General features: G+C 64.6%; 1 protein-coding gene across 9 annotated transcripts in view; it reads left to right on the top strand.

Moving 5' to 3' along the window:
- The window catches only part of KDM4B (lysine demethylase 4B), a 132031-nt gene extending 109387 nt beyond the window's left edge, over positions 1-22644 (top strand). For 3 of the 9 annotated variants that reach the window (XM_045086069.1, XM_045086050.1, XM_045086064.1), the window contains 12 exons: positions 247-446; positions 6905-7356; positions 7586-7706; positions 9591-9769; positions 11838-12060; positions 13591-13667; positions 13929-13984; positions 14170-14278; positions 18024-18452; positions 18754-18873; positions 19377-19469; positions 20544-22644. In XM_045086069.1, coding sequence (XP_044942004.1) covers positions 247-446; positions 6905-7356; positions 7586-7706; positions 9591-9769; positions 11838-12060; positions 13591-13667; positions 13929-13984; positions 14170-14278; positions 18024-18452; positions 18754-18873; positions 19377-19469; positions 20544-20720 — 2236 coding nt within the window. In that variant the 3' untranslated portion in view covers positions 20721-22644. The remainder of the gene's footprint in view (positions 1-246; positions 447-6904; positions 7357-7585; positions 7707-9590; positions 9770-11837; positions 12061-13590; positions 13668-13928; positions 13985-14169; positions 14279-18023; positions 18453-18753; positions 18874-19376; positions 19470-20543) is intronic. The other 6 variants (XM_013045319.2, XM_045086072.1, XM_045086060.1 and 3 more) reach the window with 5 other exon arrangements.
- Positions 22645-25598: the final 2954 nt, after the last annotated feature.

The raw sequence follows: 25598 nt of genomic DNA, 5'->3' as shown, positions 1-25598 counted from the left end.
CCCTCCAGCTCCCCTGGCCCTGAGTCAGCACCCCCACCATCCCCCCTTCCAGCACCCGTTCAGCCCCACATGGCCCCCGTGCCTGTCCCCCTTCCACCCCCCCACCCCTGAGCCAGCCCTGCTGGCCCCGGCCCTGTGACTTTGGGGTCCCCTCTGGGGCTCTGTTCTGCCAGCTGGGTGGTGGGGCACACAGATGGGACTTCTCCCAGTCATTTGACCTCCTGTCTGATGACCGTCCCTCTCCAGGTCCCACCGGAAAAGGAGCCAGCCCAAGAAGCCCAAGCCGGAAGACCCCAAGTCGCCAGGGGAAGGGGCCACAGGGGCCACCCTCCTGGAGGAGCCTGGCAGCCTGAAGGAGGAGGCCTCGCAGGAGGCAGACCCCGAGGAGGAGGAGGAGGAGCCCCAGCCGACGCCACCGCAGGGTCGGGAGGCTGAGGCCACGGAAGGTCGGTGCTGGCTGGGGATCCCCTTCCTGACCCCGAGCCGCATCTCTGTGGCCACAGGGTCCCTGCTTTTAAGGGTCTGATGCAGTTGCTTCCTCGGCAGGGCAGGGTGTCTCCTAAAAACGTACACTTGAGGAGGTGTTGTGAGAAGACCCTCCTTCCCCAGACACTGAAGGTGGCCTCTCCCTGCCGCAGCTGCTGTGAGTGGGAGCCAGACGGGGACACTGAAAGCGGCATGCACCCCGGAGTCTGGGAGCCCCAGACCGAGCTGGCAAGGCGGGCTCCGGTGCCAGCCGACGTCTGTGTCCCTGTGGGGAGGAGCGAGCCGGGCTGCCCCGCCATCCCACTCCCGGGGGCGCCACCCGCATCCCCCCCATCACCTCACAGCGTCTGTATCTGGGGGGACACCAGCCCTCAGCCCATGACAGGCGACGCCCGCCCCGTGGGAGGGCACCCTGCTATTTGCGGCCGCATCAGCAGGCTGGCATTCTGGGGGGCAGGGGGACAGGGTCTCAGAAATGCCGACAGTCTGTGGCACCGCTGCTCTCGTGTTCCCCGCTGACAGCTTCGGCTGCTCTCCTGCATGCACACGGCGGGGGGCTCCCCGGGGAGAAGGGGGGCAGGCTGGATGGCAGATGACCCTGGCAGCCGCAGCTCAGGCAGAAGTCACCAGCAGGTTCTGCCCCGGTCCTCAGTCTCCCTCCTGGTGGCTGGCTGTTGGGACACGTGAGCCTGGCACAGCTCTGCCAGTCTTGCGCTGGAATCCCGCCGGGTGCATACGCTTGCCCCGTGGCTGCTGTCGGAGAGGATGTGACATCAGGGGGATCCTCCGTCCCAGGGTACAGTCTGGGGCTCAGAGGAGGTGCTGCTCAGCAGATAGGAGACACGGCTTCCTCCCAGGGCTGCGACGGTTCCCGTCAGGTGTCAGCGTACAGACCTCAGTACAGATGAGGGAGCGAGGGGTCCGAAGCGGGGCAGTCAGCGGAGGCCAGGCTGCCCGACCGGAGATCGGACTGGCCGTTGGGGCACAGGAAGGATGGGGGCGGGCAGGTAGCAGAGATGGAGGCCACCGTTCTTTCCCAGCGCGGGGTGGGGCGGGGCGGGCATCGCGACGTTCAGAGGGGGCCTTGAATGTCCCAACGCATACGCGCACTCCGTAGGTTTCTTTCAAGTCAGAACACGCCCAGCCGGATGGTGCACTGTTCAAGGGCACTCGAGTCTGCGGAGGCGGCCGTCCCCAAAGCCCCCCAGACTGCGGGCCTCCACAGCAGGACTTCGTGGCTTCCCCACTCTGGAGGCCAGAAGCCCGAGTTCTGGGGTTAGGACTTCACAATGGGAATTTGGGGTGCACAGGGAGAAAGGGCTGAAGTCGGTGGAGGAAACCCCGCAGTGCCCTCCTCCGCCCCTGCTGCCCCAGGTGGGGGTGGGGGGCAGCTGGGAGGCACGTGTCCGGGGGGGCACATGGTGTTCCCGAGCAATGGGCCTCTAGGCCCTGCACCCCTGTCCTGTGTGCCCTGGGACCTAAGGAATGCCCGTGATCAGACACCTGTCCCGACAGATTCAGCCAGAGCCTGGGCCATGTTGGGCAAATCGTGATTTCTCTGAGCTGGGCTCGGGGCCCAGAGCCTGGTGTCTCATCAGGTGTTTGCATTTGACCCTGGAGTCCATGGAGCCACAGGGAGAGGGAGAGGGGAACATGTGATGTGGCCTGTGGGGGGCTCTGGCCCGAGGAGTTGGGAGACTCGGCAGAGCTGGCGAGGGCCAAAGCGGTGAGTGACCTGCCCTGGCCTGGGCGGGCACCGTGGGCTGGGTTGGATGAGAGACCTCCTCCCTGATGCCAGGGCATGCGGTCAGGCTGGCGGAGGGACAGGCTGCCTGGGGGGGTAGGAAACTGGGTTTTTGCTGGACATGGCTTTTTGCCCGAGTAGGAACAGCTCACTGGGGCCCAGCTGGAGCCCCAGGGGACTCCTCGGCTGAGTGGTTCAGGTGTTCACGAGCAACGAAGGTGTCCGTGGGGCCCTTCTGGGGAGCGTGGAAAGGCGACTTTCTGGCCAGTGCCGTCTCTGCTCCCCCCGAGCGGACTGGCCTGAGGCTGGCTGGGCACAGCCAGGAGAGCAGACACACTCGGGCGTGCCTGCCCGTGCGTCCTGCGCCCACCCAGCTGCTCAGCCACAGAGTTGTGCCCGCTTTTGCTCTTTGCTCTTTTTTTGCTCTTTTTTTTTTTTTTAAAGATATTTTTTATTTATTTGACAGAGAGAGAGAGAGGTCACAAGTAGGCAGAGAGGCAGGCAGAGAGAGAGGGAGAAGCAGCCTCCCTGCCAAGCAGAGAGCCTGACGTGGGGCTCAATCCTAGGACCCTGGGATCATGACCTGAGCTGAAGGCAGAGGCTTTAACCCACTGAGCCAGCCAGGTGCCCCTGCTCACTTAATCTTAATGAGTCTTTACCCAAACCTGCGGACTCTTCAGTAAAGACAACTGCCTCTCACCAACAGCCCCCACCCCCCGCCTGGGGCTTCCCCGGCTCCTGGCTGCCTGTGCCCAGTCCCATCCTGGGGACGCCAGGGGCCTGGTCTCCCCGAGCCTCGGGATTCCTAGGGAGAGCTGCCCTGTCGAGGTCCCTTTCCCAGGGACCCGCCTTCCCCGTCTGCAGCCCCTCCCAGTCCTCCCCCCATCAGTCCCACCCTGGGGCCCTGTCAGCGCCTCGGGGCACATGGACCCCAGGGAGGGCGGGGTGCTGTCCGCTCGGGGCCGGCACGCTTCCCCGTTCCAGACACGCCACCCCTGCCCCACGCCAGGGCCTGGAGGAAGGAGGATTGGGGGCATGTGGCCCCTTTAGAGCAGAAGTGGTCCCTCTGGGCTGTCGGATGTGGCAGCCTCAGCCCGTGCCAAGGGCAGAAGCGTCCTCTGAGCCATCCTCCAGCCACTGGAGGGGAGGTCCCTGAATTCACTGAATAAACAAGTGCTCACAGTCAGGGGTGATGGCAGATACACGTCCGGGGCGAGTGGAAAATTTTAAAGTGCTTTTTTTGGCTTCCTTTAATACCTGCTTGATGTCCCTGAACGCTCCAAGCGCTGAGGGTCACGTTGTGCGAGCAGTGGGACCTTTTGTTTGGAGTTTGCTCAGTGACAGCAGTGAATGCTGTCGCTTCCGCGCCTTGTGCAGGTGCCTGGTACTCTGTACCGGACGGCGCCGGGACTGACTGTTCCCAGGAGGAAGCCTCCTCAGGGCTGCCTGGGGCTGGGGTCCCTGCTGGGGTCCCCACCCTGCTCCCGCTGTTGGGCCGTCTGGGAGGAGCCCTGTGGCTCCCGGACCAGCAAACTCTGCCCACGTCCACCGTGGACCTCGGGGGTCCCGAGCCCAAGAGTAGAAAGGCAGCCTGTGGCCGTCCTGGTTTGCTGGGCCATCTGGGGTTCCCTCCTCCTGGAGGGTCATGGCCATCTCCGGGGAACTCAGCCACCTGCTGTGGCTCAGTATGGCCACGGTCCCTTCTCGGAGCGGGGACAGCACTGGGTCCTGGGACTGCTGGTCCACACTGTGCTGTTGTCCCTCCCAGGTTGGGCACACGTGCAACGAGGGACCCCACCCCGTGGGCCAGACCGGCTCTAGACCCTGGGCCGTGTCCTCTCAGGGCCTCAAGGTTGGCCCAGCTCCCAGGGCTCAAGGAGGGAGTGCCAAGGGCTCCCCACAGTGATGGAGCCGCAGGGGTCAGGACTGGCCTGACGCCGTGATGTGTGTTCGGGTGCCCCAGCCGGCAGGGGGTGGAGGCTGGGCTTGAGTGTGTGAGGGGCTCTGCATTACGCTTGTAGACTTGTCCGGTCACACGGGACACACGTCCCTAGCATAGTTCAGCCAGGCCTCAGGCCTCAGTTGACCATGGGCATGCCTGCCTCAGGCTTTGTGCAGGATGAGGGTGGCGTCCGTGGGAGTGGCTGGGACTTTGGGAATCAGGACTGGCTCTCCCGCCTGGGGGAGGTCTCTGAAGTGGGCAGCAACTTGGGGTGGCTCCCCAGTCTTCCTTCCACGGCAGCAGCCCCGCGGACATTGAGCTCAGGGGTGTGGACCTTCCAGGTGCTCTTGTGCACTCCCGTTGGTGAACTTGGGGGCCGTACAGGTGTGCTCCCCAGCTGAGCAGGCCTTTCAGAGCTAGAGCTGGGCAGATGGGTGCTTGGCTCTGGCTTAGCCCACTCTTCCAAAACCTGCGGGAAGAGCCTCCGCTTGGAGGGGAAGTCCCTCCCATTCTTGGGGGAGGGGAGAGGTTCATGTGCTGGGGAGACCTCTGGCTGGGACCCTCAGCCCCGTCTGTGTGACCGTCACCTGCTCCGTTCCAAGGTTCCCTGAGGCCCAGGCATGTGAGGGGCTCGAGAGAGTCCCATGGGTGAGGCCCCTGCCCTGGGCCTGTGGCGGTCCCTGTGTCAAGGACAGAGTGCCGAGCACCCAGATGTCATTTCTGGTCTCCGGCTTGTCCCCTAAAACGGTGCTCTGGGTGTGCATCCCCATGGTTTGCCAGAGTCCAGGCGCCTGGCATGTTCCCTTTTGCCAGCAGAGCCTCTTGCTGGGGAGCAAACCCACAGTAAGTAGGTCCCACTGTCCTCAGGCAGGGGCAGAGCTCAGCTTGATTTCCATTCGAGAGGTTGGCAGATCAGGGCTGAGGGAGTGTTGAGTTTCCTTCGAGAACAAAGCTGTTGATTAGAAAGTACCATTTACACAAATAGGGCAGGCCCGGTGCCCTTTCCGTAAATTAGTAGAACAACCGACTTGACATGCCTCGCCACTGCCACCGGCCTGTGAGGCTGATGTCCTGGGCCCCCCGCCACCCCTCCCCATCTCTCCCCTCCATGTCCCCCCTCTGACATCATGTCTCTCTCCCCACCTTGTGCAACAGCACCCCAGCAGCTCCCTGCTCTGTCTCTTCCCCGCCCCCTCTGTTGCCCCCGTGCCTCCCTCCGACGTCTCCTCCCCACCTCCGCATCCCCCCACCAGCACGCGCCCCCCCCCATCCACAGGCTGCCTTTCGCTGCAGGAGCCTGCCGAGCCCAGCCTCTGGAGGGCAGAAATGGTTTTGTCTGTGGAGCAGAGCGTCTGTTAGGGGCTTGCCTCAGCCAGATTACTGTTCCTGGGGTGCAGGCGGCAGCGGCCGGGTCTAGGGAGCAGTCAGGCCTCCCCCAGGCGGAGCAGGGGGATGGCTGGGACAAGGAGTGCCGCGGGCCCCTGCGGTGCTCAGGACCTGGGGCGCGAGCCAGGCCAGGGCGGGCATCCCTCGTACTTGGGACCAGTGGAGCCTCTTGAGAAACGCCGGATGTGTGCTGGCCGAAGACAGGAGGAAGATGGGGGGCAGTGGGGAGAGGTGGGAAGGGCCGGGGGCCTGGCCCAGAGCCTCGGCAGGCTGACCAACTGATCCCGGGTTCTCAGGAAGCCCTTGGCCCCGGGCAGACCAGATGGCCTCTGCTTCCATGACGTCTCGCCCCCGAGAAGCCGGGACACACGAGGGCCTGAGCCAGCGTGCCCATTCTCCAGTGCGGCAGGCCAGGCCCGAGGCTCCAGGGGAGACTGTGTTCCGGCCTTCTCCAGTTTACCGGGGGGGGGGGGGGCGGCACATCCTCCACTCACGGCCCTTCTCCATCATCAGAGCCCGCAGGGCCACAGTGACCCTCCCCCGACCGCAGCCGGGAAGGAGCCTGGGCTTCTATGGATCCGAATCCCCGTTAATGCACTGGGCGCATTGGGGTCCCCCCTTGGGCCAAGATCCTCGGCCACGTCTGCAGAGTCTCTGCTGCTTTTCGCAGTCGGGAGCTGGGACCGGGGCCTATCTGGGTCCTGAAATTCGGCCTGATATACCGTAGCGCATTCACTTTGCCGGATGTCCCATCCCCGAGTTAGGAGGCCGCTGCGGCCACACCTCCCTCCCTGACCTGCCCCATCGTGCACCCCGTAGCGGCGGCCCTCCGCAGCGGCCTCCAGGCCCATCTGGCTCCTGCGCTCTGCTCAGGTTTGACCCTCTTCTCCACGTTTGCTGGTCAAGGTGGCATTTTCTAGAAATGGTGCGGGCTGCCCGCAGGAACCCTGGAAACATACAGAGCCCGGATCCCAACCTCCGTCTGCCACACTCCCCAGCAAGGACGCTGGGGGTGGGCCCCTGCCCCCCCCACCCCGGTCAGGAGCCCAGAAGCACAGAGCAGCTCTTCCCGGCTGCCTGCTCACTCCTTGTTCCAGAAGGCCCTTGGAGCAGCTGGCCAAAGCAGGATGGGGGCCAGGGGCTGCCCTGAGGCTTGGGTGTGGCTGGTCTCCCGCTGCTGGGGGGACGCAGGGGGACGTGGTAGCCGTTTGAACTTGCTGGAAGTGTGTGTTTTGGCGGGGGGGGGGGCCCTTCTTGCCTCAGCCGGTGGGGAGGAGGGGCTCTCAGGAGAGTGCGCGTGTGCGGCTGAGCCACAGCTCTGACCTGTCTTTCCTCTCTCCCCACAGAAGACGGGAGGGGCAAGCTGCGGCTGGCCAAGGCCAGGAGCGACAGGAAGAAGAAGAGCTATGGTCCTCCGCACCCCCACCACCCCCTCTTGCCCCAGCTGCCGCCGCCCCCACCCACCCAGTTCCCCGCCGAGGAGGCGCCCCGGCCGCTGCCCCCGTTGGAGCCCCCGGTACTGGCCCCGGGCCCCGTGCCCGCTGAGGAGAACCCCCTGCCGCCACCTCTCAACGTCGTGCCCCCCGAGGCACCTGGCGAGGAGCCAGAGGTGAAGCCGCGCCCCATCATCCCCATGCTGTATGTGGTGCCGCGGCCCGGCACGGCGTGTGACAAGGGCCGCGTGTCCTGCCAGCAGGCCTTTGAGCACTTTGCCCAGAGGGGCCCCACCTGGAAGGAACAGGCGGCCCCCATGGAGCTGACGGGTCCCGAGGAGGAGAGCGGAGCCGGCGAGGTACAGGTAGGGGTGCTGCTGGCAGGGGGCCCTGAGGCTCGGGGGTCCTCTCTGCCCCGTGCTCCCACCCTGGCCCTGTTCATCGGAAATGGCCCCCGCGGCTCCCGGCCATCCCCTTTCCAGGGGCCTCGCCCCTGCGGGCAGGGACACAGGTCTCTCGCTTTGTCCTGATGGGCCGGGCTCCGCAGTGCCTCGCAGCCGGGCCCTCTGCACACGCTGCCGCCCCTGCTTCCAGGCCCCGTCCACGTTTTCCAAACTGAAGATGGAGATCAAGAAGAGCCGGCGCCACCCCCTGGGCAAGCCGCCCACCCGCTCCCCGCTGACCGTGGTCAAGCAGGAGGCCTCGAGTGATGAGGGTGAGGCCCCCGGACCCCCGCCCCCTGCCGGACACCTGACCCAGTGGCCCCTGCCACGCCCAGGCCGCCCTGCAGAGACACCCCAGGGCATGACCCCCTTCTTGGGGGCTGCGCTTCCCACCTTGGGGTGCTTGCTTTGCTTTGGTCCCTGGGCCTGAAATGGACACCATGACCTGTGGGGGGCTCAAACCACAGCCTGCTGCCCGGAGCCCGAGACCGCAGGTGCCGTTTACCTTCGAGTGCCTTGGTCTCCCTGTCTGGAAGATGGGGCTGCCGGCGCTGCGAGGCGTCCTGCCGGGAAGGTGCGCCGCATGGTGGTGAGCCCGCGGCGGGTGCCAGGAATGCCAGGTTGGGGGGTTGTGCGTAGCTGTTTGTGCCTGTGCTCTGGCCACGCCCCGGCTCTCGCGTTCTGTGAGAACCTCTCCTGTCCCCGCTGGAAGCCCCCTGCTCCAGGCCTGGGCTGGCCGCCCCCCACTCCCGTGGGCCCTGTGCGTCTGTGTCCCTAGCTGGCCCCCGGGCGGGTAAGGATCGTGCCGTCTCTCACGGGCTCGGAATCTGCTGGGGTGCTGGGTGCAGCGGAGGCCCCCGGGACGCTACAGAGCGGGCCAGCGAGCGAGGGAGCTGAAGGGCGTGCCTGTGCCCTGCGTGCCGGTTGCACCCCTGCCTCGGGCTTTGAGAAGTGACCTGGGGTTTGAGAATCGCGGGGCTGGGTGCACGTGAGGACTGCCCCGCGGACGTGTCCTGGCTCTGCGACCCAGGCCCATGTGTGGGAGCAGCAGGCGGCTGCTCCCTGAGACACGTGTGACCTGACCTGGGGCCCGGCCGCCTGCTCGCCTGGGCTCTTCCCGGTGGCCCTAGCTGCCCATGGGGAGGTTGGAACAAAGGCGATGTGGAGCTGGGGCCGGGATGCTGCGGAGAGCCAAGCCATGGCCTCTTGCAGAAAGCCTGCTAAGCCAGCTTGCTTTCCATGTACGCTGCCCGTGGAATTGGCATGTCATCTGGACAGCTCCTTTCATTCTGAATCAGCTTTGAGGGCTAGGGTGAAGAGGGGTTCGGGAGGCGCCTGAGATCTGCAGGACCAGAGCCCCAAGAGGAGGGGGAGTTTGCGGGAAGGCCAGACGCACCGGAGCCCTGCAGGCAGCTAAAGGCTGTTGGTATTGTTTCCAGAAGGTGCCAGAAGGTGCCTCTGAGGCCTCCCACATGCCCACTTCGTGGGCTCCTTAGATGAAGCTGTGGCTCTTCTCTGTGAGACCCCCGGGAGCCCCAGAGCCCAGCGTGTGTCATGTGATCTTTGGTGCCAGAAGGCAGGCCAGCAGCTCTTGTCACCTGCAGGGGCCCTAGGCCTGTGTGGGGCCTCCTCCGGCTGAGCAGTCTTGGTCCTTGAGTCTGGCCCAGCCCCTCGGGGCATAGAAGATCTGCATGTCCATCCCCAGGGGTCTGCGGTGACTGCCGTCTCCCTCTCGGGCATCCCGAGTCCCAGGGCTTTCTCTCTCCACTGTGCCTTGCTGGCCCGGCGGCTGTGAAGGTTGGGGCCTCGGGAGTGAGCACCCCGCTTCTCAGGGTGGCTCAGCCTCATGTCCTCAGGAAACACAGCAACGGGACTTGGGGACATTGGGGCATGGCTGGCTGGGACATGAGACCAACCACCGTGGCAGATAGCAGGCAGGGTGGGGGGTCGTCTCATTTGTGGCAGTCCCCGGCGTGTGCCCGAGTGACATCCCCCCCCCCAGCCGTGCTCCTCTTGGCTCTATTGAGGTCAGGGACCTGTCACTAACGATGCTCACAGCAGTACTGGGCCGCAGGGCAGGGAAGGAAGGTTCCCCTGGGCGTCCAGCCATGCCGAGGTTTCTCTCCGCCCTCTCCCGCCCTCCTGTTTCCCTCTAGAAGCCTTCCCTTTCTCCGGGGAGGAGGACATGAGTGACCCCGAGGCCTTGAGGCCTTTGCTCTCCCTGCAGTGGAAGAACAAGCCTGCCAGTTTCCAGGCCGAGAGGAAGTTCAATGCCGCGGCCGCGCTGACCGAGCCCTTCTGCGCCATCTGCACCCTCTTCTACCCCTACAGCCAGGTGGGTGCTGGGCGGCTGCGGGGCGGGCCGGTGGAGACCGAGAACACAGGTGGCCGGGGTGTGGGGGGCAATGGGCAGGAGCCCTGGGCATTCGGGGGCACATGAAGCTGAAGGCAGGTAGGGAGAGCCCGGTATCTTGCGTTTTAGCAGGAAGGGACTTCTCAGTGGGCCTGGAAGTGGGGCCGCTGGGGGTGGGGCGGGGCCATGGGTGGCCAGGAGCAGCATGGGGCTGGCCACGGTGGGCCCGGCTGCGAGGCAGAACGGGGGTAGGGTGGGGGGCAGGGCAAGCACCCTAACACCACCCAGGAGCCCCAGGGCACCTCTGGCGAGCCAGGCACTAGTTCTCAGCGTGGCCCCACTCTGTCCCATTTCCCAAGTCAGGGACCTGGGCTCTCCCCGCCGTCTGTCTCAAGCCGTCATCCGCCAGATCCTGCCCCCTTAACCTCTGGTTCCTCCCCGCCCCCCCGCCCCCGTGACCTGCCTTCTAGCTCTTTTCTCCCTCCCCTGCCCTGGCAGGAGCCCTTCCTGTTGGTGCCCCACTGAGCCCTGGGCACATGTTCGGGAGGCCACACCGGCCATGTGGTCCTGGCTGGAGACCCCCAGGCTCACCACCGGCCTCAGAATCAGTATGTCCCCATGGCGTTCCTCTGCCCTGGGATTGGCCCCACAGCCCCACCCGTCACACACACAGTGACAGTGTGCTCCCTCCGGACCCCCAGGGTCCCCACCACCCACCCACTCAGCCCCTTACCTTGCCAGACAGATTTCTGTTCATTCTTTGAGTCTGTTCAGCTGTCGCCTCTTCCATGAAGCCTTCCTCCGCCTGCTGTCCCCGGGCACCGCCCTCTCCAGGCTCTCCTGCCCCCTTCTGCTCTTGCTCCCATTCTCTCTGTTTATAAGCCCCTCGACTGTGAGTCCCCGGAGGACAGGACTCAGTCTCCAGGCTCCTAGCCCAGTGCCCACTTAGCTGAGTCGCCCCGAGGTCTGTGCCCTGAGCCGGGGGAAGCGTGCTTGTCCTAAGGACGCTGCTGCTTCACGCTGCGTGGGGTACCGTCTCCAGGCAGACAGGACAGAACAGTTGCCTTCTCTAGGTGTGACCCTCTTTAGTGCTGCTGGCAGTCAGGGTCTGGGGACTCCGGCCCGAGATGCGAATCTCCTTGAGTCCAGTGGCTCAGTTTCATGTGCCCACAGTCCAGTGTGGGCTTCTGCTGTCACAGCTCTCAGAGTCAGGGACCAGGCCTCACTTGCCCCATGAAGGGGACAAACGTGCCTGGACATTCTTCCTGACGGGAACCAGCCGTACCCTTAACCCCAGATGCCAGGCGGGGCGCCTACCAGCAGGGCTCTCCCCTCCCGGCTCAGGAGCAGTGCAGCTGTTCCTCTGGGGGTGTCCTGAGACGGGCCTGGAGGGTGCGGGACCTGGGTGCCACGGGCAGGACCTTTTCATCATCTCTTCATGAGATGGCATCTGGGGGCTTAGTGAGGCCTTAACGGGACATACGTCAGAGGTGGAGAGAACTCGCCGTATAGATTCACAGGTGAAACAGTGTCAGTTATGGTCAGGATCACACGAACACACGGAGCAGGGGTGAGGGGTGGGCTGGGGGCCACTGGTCTTGTGGGCCGGCTGGGCTGTAGAACCCACAGGAGCAGACCTCTGAATGTTCTGGCAGTGGGAACGGCACATGCAAAGGCCCTGGGGTGGGATGGTGCCTGGCTCCTGGGGTGTGAGAGGTCGAGCGAGGAGGCTGGTGTGGTTGGAGCAGCTTGATCGAGGGCCATGTGCCGGAGTGTGACCCTAAGTGGGAGAGTTTTCAGTGGGGGAGGGGGAACAGGGTCTGACTGTTCGAAGACGATCTCTTGAGGGATGTTGGGTCGGGGTGGAGGGCTGGGAGTGTGGGATGAGGCAGCCGCAGGGCAGAGTGAGAAGCAGGCCAGGGCTGCTTGGGCTGAGTAGAGGGCAGAGTCAAGGATGGCCACCGTGCCCAGCCTGCTTTGCCCGTGTCAGCTGTCCTGCCCCCCCGACGGGCTCCTCTCTGAAGGCAGCTCCCTCCTTTTCCTCCTCCAGTCCCTACAGACCGAGAAGGAGGCTCCCCAGGCCTCCCTCGGGGAGGGTCCCTCGGCTGCTCCGCCTTCCAAAAGTGGCCAGAAGACTCGGCCGCTGGTCCCCGAGATGTGCTTTACCGCCAGCGGCGAGAACACGGAGCCCCTCCCCGCCAACTCCTACATTGGAGACGACGGGACCAGCCTGCTGATAGCCTGCGCCAAGTGCTGCCTGCAGGTCCACGCCAGTGAGTGCTGGGGCTGGGCCGGCGGCCGGGGAGCGGACAGCTGTGGGCTCTGCAGCCCCTCCCCGAGGGGCTCCCCTGCTTCACCCTTCACAGGCGGCGGGAGTGGTGCTTGGGTCTACAGAGCCAGCAAGCCCCTTCCCTGGGTTGCCGTCTGGGGGCTGTCACAGGACCTCGCGTCATGGAGTGGCCTTCCCCCTGGCCGAGTCTGATAGTTCCACTGAGGCCTGTCCTCCCCTTGGGCTCTGGCCAGCAGCAGGAAGGAATGCGGTGTCCGTTCCCTCGTTTCAGAGTGCCGCGACACTGTCGAACTGTGCACTTTGGGGCAGGAGTCAGATGGTAAAGGTGAAATTCTGGAGCAGTCCAGGGCTCCAACCTCCCTCTGCTGTGGGCGACCACCTTCTCCCAGAGCCTGAGGGCTGCGTTTGGCACAAGACGAGGAAGTGGGCATCCGCCCCTTCTCAGGCCTGAGGCGTAGCAGCTGCGAGCTCGAGCTCCTGGGGCTGGAAAGAAGCTTTTGGAGCGGTCCAGCTCCATGGGCCGCCCCGTGGAGGAAGGCAGCCACAGATCTCCACCAGCCCCTGCAGAGGCCTGCCCAGAGCTCATATGGTCCCCGGGCCAGGGGCCTGTTTGCTCTGCCTTGCTGGGTGGGGGCGTGAGATGTGCTCCTGGGCCTGTAGGCCCAGGCCTAGCCCACCCTCGGAAGGGGCCTGAGTAGGGCTGCGTGGGTGCGCTGGGCCAGAAGGCAGAGGTCTCGACCGGGCCCTGCGGGGAGGTGGAGCCCCTCTTCCTCCAGGAGTCCGGCCCCCACTAGGCCTAGAGCTTGGCTTAGTGTCCCCAGGGCTTGGAACAGGGCCGGGTTCCAGCTCTCGCACACTTTGCTGTCCCTCGGGGCCTCTGGGGCACACAGCAGAAGGCTACCTCTCTGCCGCCCTGCCGTCTCCCTGTGTTCCCCCTGGGGCCCTCTGTCTCTGGCTGTGGCCCACTGCAGCCGGCAGAGCCCCTGTTTGCCAGGTGATGGGACCCCAGGTGGCCGAGGGTACTGTCGGATGGTGACCTAGGGCATGGCCTCTTGACCCTCTGCCCCCCACCTCCCTGCCCCTCTGCCCATTTCTAAACCAGGACCAAGGTCCTAAGCAAACCCACATCACCCAGGGCCTCCAGTTTCTGGCTTCCTGAGCAGTGACTCTGCCTGAACACAGGGCCCGGCTGGCTCAGCTCAGCCGTCTGAACCGCAGGACCGTGAGGCGCACCTTGCACCGTGCACGCCTGCGTGGCCGCTTCCCCGGCTTGCCGGCCTCCCCTGGCCTGCAGAGCCTGGGCCTCCTCTGTTGGACAGGAGCCAGCAAGGGCTGCCCAGCAGGGGGCCTGCTCACCCTCGCCCTACTTGAGTTCCTAAGGAGCGGTTTCCAGACCGTTCCCGCTGTGTGCAGTGGCCTGGATTCAGGGAGAGAGCGCTGCTGCCGAGTTGCAGAAGGGCCCTGTGGGCTCCGTGTGCGCCCCGCCTCAGTGGCCCCCTCCCCTGTCCTGCAGGCTGCTACGGCATCCGCCCCGAGCTGGTGAACGAAGGCTGGACGTGTTCCCGGTGCGCGGCCCACGCCTGGACTGCGGTACCGCCCCCCGGCAGCTGGTGGTGCTCTGGGAGCCCTTGAGGCCTGGGGATGGGGGGAGCTGGGCCCGGGACCCCAGGGACCTCAGGCTGGCCGCCTCGCCCCTCCTGGTCTCCATTACCTTCACCTGGACAGTGGGGGGGTGGAGTCCCCCGCCCCGTCCCGTCCGCGGCTGCTAGGTAGAGCTGGAAGGACTGTGGGCCCCAGGGCAGAGAGGCGGCACCCTGCGCCCCTCACCGTGGGGTCGTCTGGTTCCCACAGGAGTGCTGTCTCTGCAACCTCCGGGGAGGAGCCCTGCAGATGACGACCGACCGGAGGTGGGTGGCAGGGGCCCCTCCTGGGTGTGTGGCCTCGGGCCCTGAGGGAATGCAGGGGGGACCAGGAGGAGCCGCTGGCCCAGAATGCCCCTTAAGGTCCTGTAAGCCCCGCAGGGGCTGTGAGGTGATCCCAGGGCCCAGGGGCGGGGTTCCTCCCGAGTCCTGACCCCAGCCTCCCGCCGCAGGTGGATCCACGTGATCTGCGCCATCGCTGTCCCCGAAGCGCGCTTCCTGAACGTGATGGAGCGCCACCCCGTGGACATCAGCGCCATCCCTGAGCAGCGGTGGAAGCTGGTAGGTGCCCTGTGTCTCGCCCGGGAGTGCAGGGCAGCCGCCCGGGAGCCGGATGCCATCGAGTCTGGTTTGAAGGTGCCCCAGGTCCCTGGCTTCTGGGGTCTCTGTGCAGAGACATCCGTGGCCCAGCCAAGCAGCGTGCGCAGCTCGGGCCTTCTGGCGCCCCAGGCTGGTCTGGTTACCAGAAGCTCCACGCTCCGCCTCCCAGCGCCCCAGGCTGTGGTCCTGCAGCCGGCGGAGCATGGCTTGCTCACCAGGCCCACCGGCCTTGATGCGTACAGAACCGCCACCGCCCGGCCCCTGCGGCCACCTTCTGCTCTGTGCATCCAGGAGTTTGTGAGTGGGGTCACACAGGATGTGTCCTTTGGGGCCCGTCCCCGTGGCTGTGTGTGACGTCCTCGAGGTGTGTCTGTGCGGCTGCTGATGGCAGCATTGGCCTCCTGTGGCCAAGTGAGACGCTCCGTGTGGCCACGCCGCATCCCAATTCCTTCCTACGCGGGTGGGCGTGTGGCCCTTTCTGTGTCCCGGCCACTGCAGATGAGGCTGCCGGGGGCACCGGGAGGCAGATGCCTCCCGGAGATGCTGTTTTCGTTTCCTTTGGGTCAGTCCCTTATTGTGGAATTACTGGATTGTGTGCTGGTTCTATTTTTTTAACTTTTTTTTTAAGTCCTCTCTGCAACCCATGCGGGGCTCGAACCCACAACCCCGAGACGGAGAGGTGCATGTCCTACCAATGGAGCCAGCCAGGCACTCCTGCTGGTTGTACGTGACTTCCTGAGGACTCTCCACGCTGTTTTCCCGCATGGCCGCACCCGTTTGTGCTCCCACCCGCAGCAGGGGTGCGGATGATTTGAGCCGTCCTGGTCCGGCCAGGGGTGAGGCCACATCTCAGTGCGGCTCGGGTTGCTCTCCCCTGCGGTGAGGGACGGTGAGCGTCTTTCCCTGTGCCCGTTGGCCACCTGTCTGCGCCGTCTGTGGAAAAATTCCTGTGTACGTCCTTTGCTAATTTTTAACTCGGGGGTTGCTTTTCTTCGCCGTGGAGTTGTAGGAATTCCGTAGCTGGCCCCGCCGAAGCACATGGTCCTGCCCTCCACAGGGAGGACGCAGTTAGCCTCCGGCGGAGTATGGCCTCAAGGGGCTCGCGCCGCCTCCTAGCCAGCGGTGGTCACCCTGGGGCAGCAGCCAGAATGGGCAGAGCATGACTGGGAGCAGGCCAGTGGCCTGCCGCGTGACATCGGATGGATCCCTTGGCCCCTGTGGACCTTGGCCTTCCCATCTGTACACTGGGCCGCTCGTGGCCACCTGCGAGGCTTCCTCGTGGCCAGCATGAACTGGGCCCGACCATCTAGCGTGGGGTCAAGCCATCTGCGGCCCAGCTCCTGCTCTCAGGTCTGTCCCTGTCCTGCCTGGTGAGCTCTGCTGTGATAATGCGTGCAGGGGGCCTGACACCCAGGGGCGTGTCTCGTGGCCTTGACAGCATCCGGCGGCTTTTCCCCCTGGTTTTCCCCAAGCCTGGGGCACCCCAGCTGTTCCTTGGGGCCGAGGGCAGGCACGCGCTAGAGCGGGCTTCAACCAAGGGAGTCCCTTGGGGGTGTGGTGCTCAGAGCCCACGGGCGTGGGGCCCTCTGGCAGGGTCGAGTGGGCAGCTGGAGGGAGCCCGTGTGGGAGGGGCGGGGGGCCTTGGCCGTGGAGCAGGGGGTGGGCGGCGCTGGTCCCGCCAGGTGCGGATGGGCGGTGAGGAAGGGGCCGGCCGCCGGCGGGGGCTCCTGCGGGAGCACGGGCGTGAAAGGCCCCATTATTCAGGTGGGGTGACGGTGCGGCGCGTGGTGTCCGTGATAGACCGTCCCTCCCAGACGCTTTATGGATCATCTGACATTTCCAGCTTGCAGCCTCTTCATTACCAGCACTTGTAACGATGAATTAAAAATCCTTCTACACGAGGCTCACTTGTACTGCCTAATGGAGCCTCGCAAGGAAGCCGGCAGTTAACTCCTGCTTGCCCAGCTGCCCTGGCCGCCGGCTCAGGGATGGCCACTCCTGGTCCCCATCTGTCTGTCCCCAGGACTACCAGGCCTCCGGCCCTGGGCACTGCGGGGTTCTGGCTAGCAGGGTGGCCTAAACGCAGATTACCTGTTGGGTTCACCAGATCGTCCCCTGCACTCGCCCTCATCACCAGGCTGGGCTGGTCCCCAGAGGAACGTTGGAGTCTGGTGGGGACTCCCGAGGGGGAAGGATCAGCTTGTGAGAGTGGGAGAGGCAAGGCTGCTGGGGGCCAGACACTTTGAATCCATTCTGCTCTCTTGCCGGCCCGGCTTCGAGGTGGAGGCCTCACGTCAGTCCACACAAGGACTCTGGGCAGGCGCAGGGGAGTGGGTGTGAGGGGTGGGCTGAGGACGTGGGACCTGGTGTGTGTGTTTTCGGGGGGGTCTTCAGGTGGAGCACCCTCCCTGGCCAGCGTCACCCCACACAGTGGCCCCCAGCTCCCCCAGACCGCTGCTCTCCACTGATATCTGCCACCCCCCTGCACCCCCTTGCCCCCCAGCACCGGGGGTCCTGCCAGGTGGCGGGGGCGGGAGGGCCTGGCCCTTGTTCTAATGAATGCAGAAACTCAGCGAGGAGTTGCCACCCATGGGCTGAAATGCCTGGTGCTGTCAGGCATGGCCGCGGGTTCCCCTGGCTTTCCTCGGTGGGGTCCAGCCTGGCGGCGGTGGGCACAGCAAGGCTGCTCGGTGGCCCCACTGGCTTGGTGGCGGGACCCCCGCTCCCTGCCCTGGGGCTGCTGCATGTCTTCTCGCCTTCCCACCTGTGCGAGGAGGCCCAGTCCTGGAGGGTTAACGCCGCTCCCGCCTGCGGTGTCCGTGCCTGTCCCCGCAGGCTGGCGGGGATTAGGTATCGACAGTTTAATAACGAGATCTCATTGCCATCGATCCGTGCTGGGCGCGCTCCTGCGGCGCCCTGTGCTGAGCTGCTTATCTGGCTTTTGAACATGGTTTACAGAGCGATAAAGGCCCGCTGAGTAAATGCTCAGAGTGACGGCGCGGGGACTGTTGCGGGGGGGCTGTCCCACAGTGTGTACCCGGTGGGGGGGTGAGGAGCTCCCTCGTGGAGGAGGCCACTCCACGGTGCCCTGTATTAAAAATTGAGGTAGAATTTCTTATTATCAAGTACACAGTTTAGTAGCTTTTTAAATACATTCCCAGAGTTGGGCAACTATGGCCAATATTTAGTTCCAGAACATTCCATCTACCCAAAAAGAAATCCTGTCCCCATCAGCTGTCACCTCCCCTCCCCCAGCCCCCACCCACACGAGCCCCCTTCCAGTCCGTGGAGGAGCCTGGTCTGGGCGTGTCACACGCATGGACTCACACCCCCTATGGCCTCCTACGTCTGGTTCTCTTCCTGAGCGTCATGGGCTCGGGGTCCGTCCCCGGGGCGGCGCGTGGGGGCCTTGCTCGGGCGGCTCAGGGACGTGCATGCGGCCGGCTCCTCAGCGCCTGTCCGAGGCAGCCCTGCAGAGAGGGCGTGTGGAAAAGAGTCCACAAGTGTTTCCGGGGGAGGCCCCTGGCTTGGTTCGGGGGACTCTCCACCAAGGGCGAGACCCCCAGCCACCACACGGTGCTCTGCGGGCTTTGCCCCCCGTGCCTCTGCCTCGCCTACCGCGGGGGCCGCTGCCTTGCCGCCCTGGATGCCGAGGGCCTTTCCGGGGAGACCCCCAGCCCCGTTTCCTCTGCTGCTGTGCCCCCAGAAGTGCGTGTACTGCCGGAAGCGCATGAAGAAGGTGTCGGGCGCCTGCATCCAGTGCTCGTGCGAGCACTGCTCCACGTCCTTCCACGTGACCTGCGCCCACGCCGCCGGGGTCCTCATGGAGCCGGACGACTGGCCCTACGTCGTCTCCATCACCTGCTTCAAGCACAAGTCAGGGGGCCACCCCGTGAGTGCCCCGCCCGCCCCCGCCCTCCGCCCCCAGCCTCCGCCCGCGCTGACGCAGCCTGTCCCCTCCCGCCCCCAGGCCCAGTTCCTGAGGGCCGTGTCCTTGGGCCAGACGGTCATCACCAAGAACCGCAACGGGCTCTACTACCGCTGCCGGGTCATCGGCGCCAGCGCGCAGACCTTCTACGAGGTGAACTTCGACGACGGGTCCTACAGCGACAACCTGTACCCGGAGAGCATTACTGTGAGCGGCGCGGGGAAGGGGGGGCACGGGCGAGGGGAGGGGGGCCCCCCACTCTGCAGGGTGGGTTCTGCACACACACACACAGTGGAGGGAGGTCAGGTCCAGACAAACCCGCAGCCTGGCGGTCCCTGTGCCCACAGGGCGACCGTGAGAGTTGGGGCCCCGCCCGCCACCGCACCCTCGCTGCCAGCACCGGCCCTTAGACGGATGAGCGTGCCCAGTGCTGTCGGAGCCGCCGGCCGCCCCCCCAGCAAGCCAGGGCGCCCGGGGCCTCACCTCCCACCGCCTTCTTCCCTTGCAGAGCAGGGACTGCGTCCGGCTGGGACCCCCGCCCGAGGGGGAGTTTGTGGAGCTGCGGTGGGCCGACGGCAACATGTACAAGGCCAGGTTCATTTCCTCCGTGACGAGCCACGTCTACCAGGTGAGCAGGCCCTGCTCTGCGGGAGGTGCTGGGGGCGGGGGGCCCTGGCCAGCTCCTGCCCGGCCGGCGCACACGGTCAGGCTTCGTTACATCTGGGAGCCGGGGGTCTCGTTGGCCGCCGTTTTCCCCAGAGAGGTCTTCCGCTTGTGCGTGTGGGAGATGACACACGGAACGTGAATTTACCAGGTTAAGCATTTTTAAGCATAAGGTTCAGTGCCCCTGATTTTTTTTAATTTTAACCCGGATGGTTGCGAGTTTCTTCTCATGATGGTGGGAGAGAAATGACCTAGTAGCCGGTGGTCTTAGAGGAGGGGCACCTGCATTCCAGCCGCCCAAGTCGACGGCCACTCGTCCTCAGCCGATCCGCATTCTCTGTGTGTGCAGCCCCCAAAGCTCTTCATACCGCACCCCTACACCCCTGTGCCTCTTGCCCTTCCTCGATGAGTTGGGGCGCCCCTCGGGAGGCAGCAGAGGCCATGCCTGACGCCTGCTGCCCTTTGCAGGTGGAGTTCGAGGATGGGTCCCAGCTGACGGTGAAGCGTGGGGACATCTTCACCCTGGACGAGGAACTCCCCAAGAGGGTCCGGTCGCGGCTGGTAAGTGGCCCCCGAAGCCCTCGGTGGTCCTCAGGGAAGCAGCCCTTCTGAAAGGCCTTGACCTCCCCTTCATCCTGCTCCCCGGAAGGGCACCTGGTCAGTGGCGGGAAGGATAGGTTCCAGGGCCGGTGACAGCCGCACCAGCAGGAGGCAGAACCGCAGGAGCCCGGCCCCGGCCATTGTGCTCGCGGCGGCTGCTTGAGTACAGATCCGGGCCCAGCACGGGCGGCGCAGGCACACGCTCCGGCAGAGCTCATCCCTTTTCAAAGGGAACAGGGAGTCCCAGGGTTGAGAGACAGTCACTGGCCATTTCTCCCAGGCCTTCTGCGCTTAATGTGTTTAATCCGAAGGCAAGGTTCTGGGGCCCGGGCAGCTGTGGCGGTCAGTGAATGAGCTCCAAGTCCGAGCAGGGGTGGGTGCGGGTCGGACCGCTGACCTCCGACTGGAGGTTCCCGCGGGGAAGGATGGGGCTTGCCAGACACAGCGAGGCTGGGCTGCTCCTCGCGGCCGTCATCTGGCGGGACAGACTGGGCGCTGGCCGCCCGCTCTCCCTGGGGCTGGTGGCTGGAGGGCGGGGGGCCCCCTGTCTTTGGGCCCCGCCTGCCGGGAGGCGCACAGGCAGGACTGGGGGTTCACACAGAGGCAGAAGCGCCGAGCAGCCACCCCGGTCACCACCCGGTATCACTCTCAGAAGGTCCCCGGGAGAGGGAGCCCCCGGGTCAGTCTCTCGGGGCTGCTGTAATGAAGCCCCACTTCTGGGGGCTTACGGTACAGGCGGCATTTCTCTCGGTTCTGAAGGCCACGTGTCTGAGGTCAAGGCGTGGGCAGAGTCCGTGACAGGGGACGGCGACTTCCGATTTAGACGCCTCCTCCTGGTGTCCTCTCGTGGCCAGAGGGAGAGGGAGAGCTCTAGGGGGTCCTTCTGATTTAAGGTCACTGATCCCGTTCCAAAGACCCCCCACTTCTGCTGCCAGTACCTCAGGGGCCAGGCTCAGACAGATAAATTGGGGGGACACAGACGTCGGGTCTGCGATGTGCCACCCACTGACTGCTGTGCTGTCTGCTGTCCTGCAGTCGCTCAGCACGGGGGCGCCGCAGGAGACCGCCTTCTCGGGGGAGGACGTGAAGGCTGCCAAGCGCCCGCGGGTGGGCACCGCGCGGGCCCCCGAGGACTCAGGGCGGAACCCGGACTACCTGGCGTTCATGGAGAGCCTCCTGCAGGCGCAGTGCCGGCCCGGGGCCCCGTTCTAGGACAGCCAGCCGCCCGGCGACCCCTCGGCCCAGCAAGGCAGGCGGCGGCGGGCCCTGGCGTTTGCTTGCTGTGAAGTCCTTCCTCGCCTCCCCCGGCCCTGAGAGGCTACCTCCGCGCGCGGCCGCCCCGCTCCGTGGCGACAGGAGCGAGCAGACGCCGGCGCGCGGCCCGGACTCAGGGAGCAGGGCCACGCGGGCTCTGGGGGGTCCGGCCGGGGACTCGCCACCCTCCCCCCACGACTCAGATCCGTAAACCATGTAAGCTCTTCTTCTCGAAAAGGTGCTACTGCATTGCCTGCCTCCTGAGCAGCCTTTGAGATTGTGACTTCTGTACAGACATCACCTTTGTGAGGCTCTTTCTAGAAATACCTATTGTTTAAAAAAAAAAAACCCGAGAAAAAAAGGAAAACGAAGAAAAGGAAAAAAATCCCCAACGTTGTTTTCTAGATTTGTGGCTTTAACAATGAAGCAAAACGAAACAAAAATGTTCTTTTTCTCAGAACCAAGATACACCGAGGGAGATAAAAGCATCTCGTTTTTTTTTTGTTTGTTTGTCGTTGTTTTAAAACCTCGCTTGTCTCCGTGAGCAGCAGGGAGGCCCGGGCAGGGCGACGGGGCCAGGCACGGTCATGGGCCCGGCTCTTGTCTCCCCATGACTTGGCGAAGGTCCGGGCGGCTGGTCCCGCCTCCTCGGCCCATGCCACAGCTCTATGCCGACAGGAGGAGGCTGGTCCCGCGCTTTGGAGGCGACCGTGGTCGCGGGGGTCCAGGAGTCCCTCTCTGGTCCGCACACGCTGTCACAGAATAAACACTCTCTCCTGGTTTGCTTCTTCCCCTGGTGAAAACCCACCACACCGCTGAGGCCTCCAGTGTTTGCAGAAGGGCTCCGTGCCCCCAGAGTGTCCCCAGCACTGCCCAGGGGCCCTCCTGTCGCCCTCCTCACGCTGGGTGGGTGGCTGGCTGCCTGTAGCCTGCTGGGGAGGGACGATGCGGGGCCACGCAGGCCTCCGGGTGGCCTGAGTCTGGCTGTTTCCCTGTGCGGGTGAGGCCCGTGTCCCTGGGCTCTGGCCACCCAGGCGCCCCCCCCCCCGGCCCCCGGATTGGCTGCTGTCTGCGTGCAGAGGGACGCACACCTTGGACCCCGAGAGGCCAGTGGCACGCTGTGTCCCATTGGGAAGTGTGGATTTGTGCGTCTTGGGGGGCAGCTGGAGAGAACCAGACCCACCTCCGGAGAGCTGGGGGTTGGATTTATGAGAGCGTGCCTGCGAGGGGCTTGGGAACCCCCTGTCCCCTGCCCCGGGGAGCCTTCCCCCTCGCGGGAGGGCCCCTGCTGTCCTGCCCAAGGACCGACAGCATAATTTTGCTTGTGTAAAAAAAAAAAAAAAAAAAAAAATTTAAAATTAAAAAAAAGAGTGTTCTGATGGTTACCAGGCCAGAAAGAACTATTATAAGGAGACCGGAAGGAATGTAAATGAGCCGGGAACCTTTCATTTGCTTGGTGGGGGGGCGGGGGGCAGGTGCCCTGGAGCGGGGCGGGGCGGGAGGCCCGGAGGGGAGTCAGCCGGGATATGGGGGTTTCCCCCGCCCAGACGCGGCACTGTGTTCATATGTAGTTTGAAAATGCTATTTATATTGTAAAGAGAACAAAAAGCGGGCTGGCCCTCTGGGTCGGGGTTCGGGGGGGCCAGACCCAGGGGGTCTTTCTGGGTCTAGGGTGACGTGCAGACAGGCCGTGGCTCAACAGGGGAGACACACGTTTCCCCGCAAAGGTATATCCGTGACTATGTACAAAAACGAAAAACAAAAAAAACCACCCACTCTGATTTTTCTCCCACCGAGATTAAGGATGCGCTGTATTTTTGCCTAATTTCCCCTGCCTCTAGGTTCATAATGAATTAAAGGCTCGTGAGCACTGCGAATTACAGCTCGCTGTCGTGGCGGTGTCTTCATTTCTGGGTGGGGGTCGGGAGGCGGGGTGGGGGCGGGGGTGGTCCTGGGCCACCTGCTCTCAGACTGAGCCGAGGGGAGGCCACCCCAGGGGGACGCAGGCTGGGAATGCGGCCTCTGGGCTCCTGCTCGCGGCCTCCTGACCGGGGCCGTTCCTTCCCCAGCCCATGTCTGTCTGTCCGCCCGCCGCTCACGTTCCCACCGACCCCTCGCCGGAGGCTGTCGGGCTCCACTCACAGGCAGGCTGGGGGCAGCGGTGGCTGGCGCAGAGGGTCCCCTTTGAAAGACAGTCAGCCCTTGCTTGTCTGGGGCCAGTGGCCACCCTCCCACTGCCCTCCTGACCGCCCGCTTCCTGTAGCGTCTGAGCCAAGAGCCCGCCCAGACCGTGGGGTCTCCCAGGCTTGGGATGCGACGGGGCCCCTTCTCTTCACGAGTGACAAGTCCTGGGCCTGTGGCACAGGTGAGGTGGGTCTGATCCCTGTCCTCTTGGAGCCCACAGGACTGGGAGAGGCAGCCAGTAAGTATGGCTCTTCTGGTGACGCAGGAAGAGCAGAACAGGAGAAAGGGGCTGTGTTTGCTCGGGTTGTCCTGAGGAGACCGGGGAGTGTGGCAGGCGGCGGCTGTGAACGCCCCGCGGCAGCACCGGGCCTGGCCTGCTGGAGGCCCACGTGGCTGGAGCAGAGCCGGTGAGGGCGAGACTGCGGAGGGGGACAGAGAGGAGACGGGACGGGTAGTGCAGCGCCTTAGGGACCCCACGGAGAACCTGGGCTTTGACCTTGAGGGAGGAGGGAGCCCTGAAAGGCGGAGGGCAGGGAAGGGCAGACCTGACGGGCCGCTCATGGGCGCCCTCTCGCGGCAGCTGTGGGGAGGCGGGCGGCGGTTGTGAAGGCCGGACTCCGCCCCGGGAGCCGGCCACTGACCCATGGCCTCTCCCCCTCACTCGCGCGACCGTGCAGAGCCCATGGGGGTTGTGCGGGGCCTGTGCTGGGCCCTGGAGAGAGGCCCGAGGACAAGGGAAACACAGCTGCTGCTTCTCTGGAGTTTGGGGTTCAGGAAAGCACAGGTCAAGCATGGCTGTGACACATGTCCCCACGGACCGGAACAGGCAGAGATGCAGTGCAGCCTGGCGGTCACCATGGCTGTCAGAGAATGCCCGGAAGACTCTTCCAGGAGGTGATGTTTAAAGGACCTGGCCTTTGAGGGACGGCCCGTCAGAAGGACCCCGGACGGGTGCCCTGTGTGGTGAGTACACCGTTCGAGGGCCGGGCTCGGCGACCTGTAGCCTGTGCACCGAGTCTGGCCATCCATCTGCTTTCTGTAAGTAAAGTTTTATTGGCACACGGCCATTCATTTCGTTGTCATCCTGGAGGGCTCCGGCCCTGCAGTGGCAGAGACCACCCTGCCCGCAAGGACAGATACCGGCAGCTTCTGGCCCCTCCCGGGATACATGTGCTCACCCCAGACCTAGAGCAAGTGGGAGACTGTGGGTGCACGTCTCCTCCATGGCCACCGCGAAAGCGCTCCCCCGTGGGGGTGGCTGCCTGCCCAGCCTAGACCCGCCCCGTCTCTCGAAGGCCCCCAGTGAGGCCACCTGCACTGCCCAAGCCCCTGCCCCCTCCAGGAGCCAGGGACAGCGAGATGCCCGGTATCCCCGCCCCACCCTGCTCCCGCCGTGCAGCTTCCGTCCTAGCCACTCAGCAAGCGACAGGGACAGATGATGCCCTCCCAGCAGCCTGCACAGGGGAGAGGCAGGGAGGGTCTCTCCTGCTCACAGCACCAGCCCCAGCGCCCGTTTCCTGTAGAAACACAAAACCCAAGGTGTGTGTGGGAAATGGGGTGTCTGGAGTTGTTCCTGTGGCACCGGCCCTTCCGAGTAGCCCCTGCTGGGCCTGGACCCCCATAGCTCTGTTGTGGGCCGTGGTCACCAAGGACCGTGAACTGAGTGGAACAGCAGACACATATTCTCTCAAAGTCCTGGAGGCCAGTTGTCTGAAATCCTGGTGTCACGGGGCCCTCACCTGTCCCTCTCTGTCCCTCAAGGCTCCCACGGAGGACCTTGCCTGCCTCTCCCCACTTCGGGGTCCCAGCATCCCTTGGCTTGTGGCCGCATCGGCACGTGACCTTCTCCCTGTGTATCTGTGTCTTCCTGCTCTCTGTCTCCTGTGTCCGTCAGCCTTTCTCTTGGAAGGGCACCGGGCGTGGGATTTAGGGCCCCCTGGATAACCAGGATGCTCCCCTCATCTCAAGCCCTTAACTCCATCTGCAAAGATACTTTTTCTGAGTAAGTTCAGAGGCCCTGGGAAGTAGGCTATGCCTGTCTTTTGGGGGCACCCCAGTCAAGCCACTCCAGCATCCTTTCCCTGCCATGAACCCGATGGTCCCTGCTGTAACCGTCCCCCGACTTGAGCGTGAGCCCCCGGTGTGTAAGGACCCGCCGTGCTGGACCCAGGGCCTGGGACAGATGATCTTTGAGTCCCGGTGTTGGTGGGTGAGCTTTGGAGAGCCTTGGGGGGCTGGGCACCTATGGGGCAGGTGGGAAAGGGTCCAGAGATGGGGCACGGGAGGGAGTAGCAGGGCGAGTGGGCGGCTTCTGGGCACGCCTCTCAAAACAGCCCAGATGACAGCATAGCCTGTGTCGCGCCCCACACCACACACAGTGGCTGATTGAAATCCAGCAGGATGGGGTGGGGATCCTGAGACAGAAGCCACATGAACCCAGCCGTGCCACAAAGAGTATTTTGAAACTAGTGTTCCGACTGGATACTGTTTGGCCAAAAACAAAGATACCAGGCACCCGGGTGGCTTGGTCATGGAGCATCTGCCTTTGGCTCAGGTCATGACCGGGGGGTCCTGGGATCGAGCTCCGTATCTGCTTTTCCCTCTCCCTGCTGCCTGTGCTCACTCTCGGGCTCTCTGTCTCTCTCTCTCAAA

Source organism: Mustela putorius, unplaced genomic scaffold, assembly GCF_011764305.1.
Source record: "Mustela putorius furo isolate JIRA1106 unplaced genomic scaffold, ASM1176430v1.1 tig00000095_pilon_pilon_pilon, whole genome shotgun sequence".
Lineage (NCBI taxonomy): Eukaryota > Metazoa > Chordata > Mammalia > Carnivora > Mustelidae > Mustela > Mustela putorius.
Note: the sequence above shows the minus strand (reverse complement) of the source record. Positions and strands in the feature narration are given on the sequence as shown.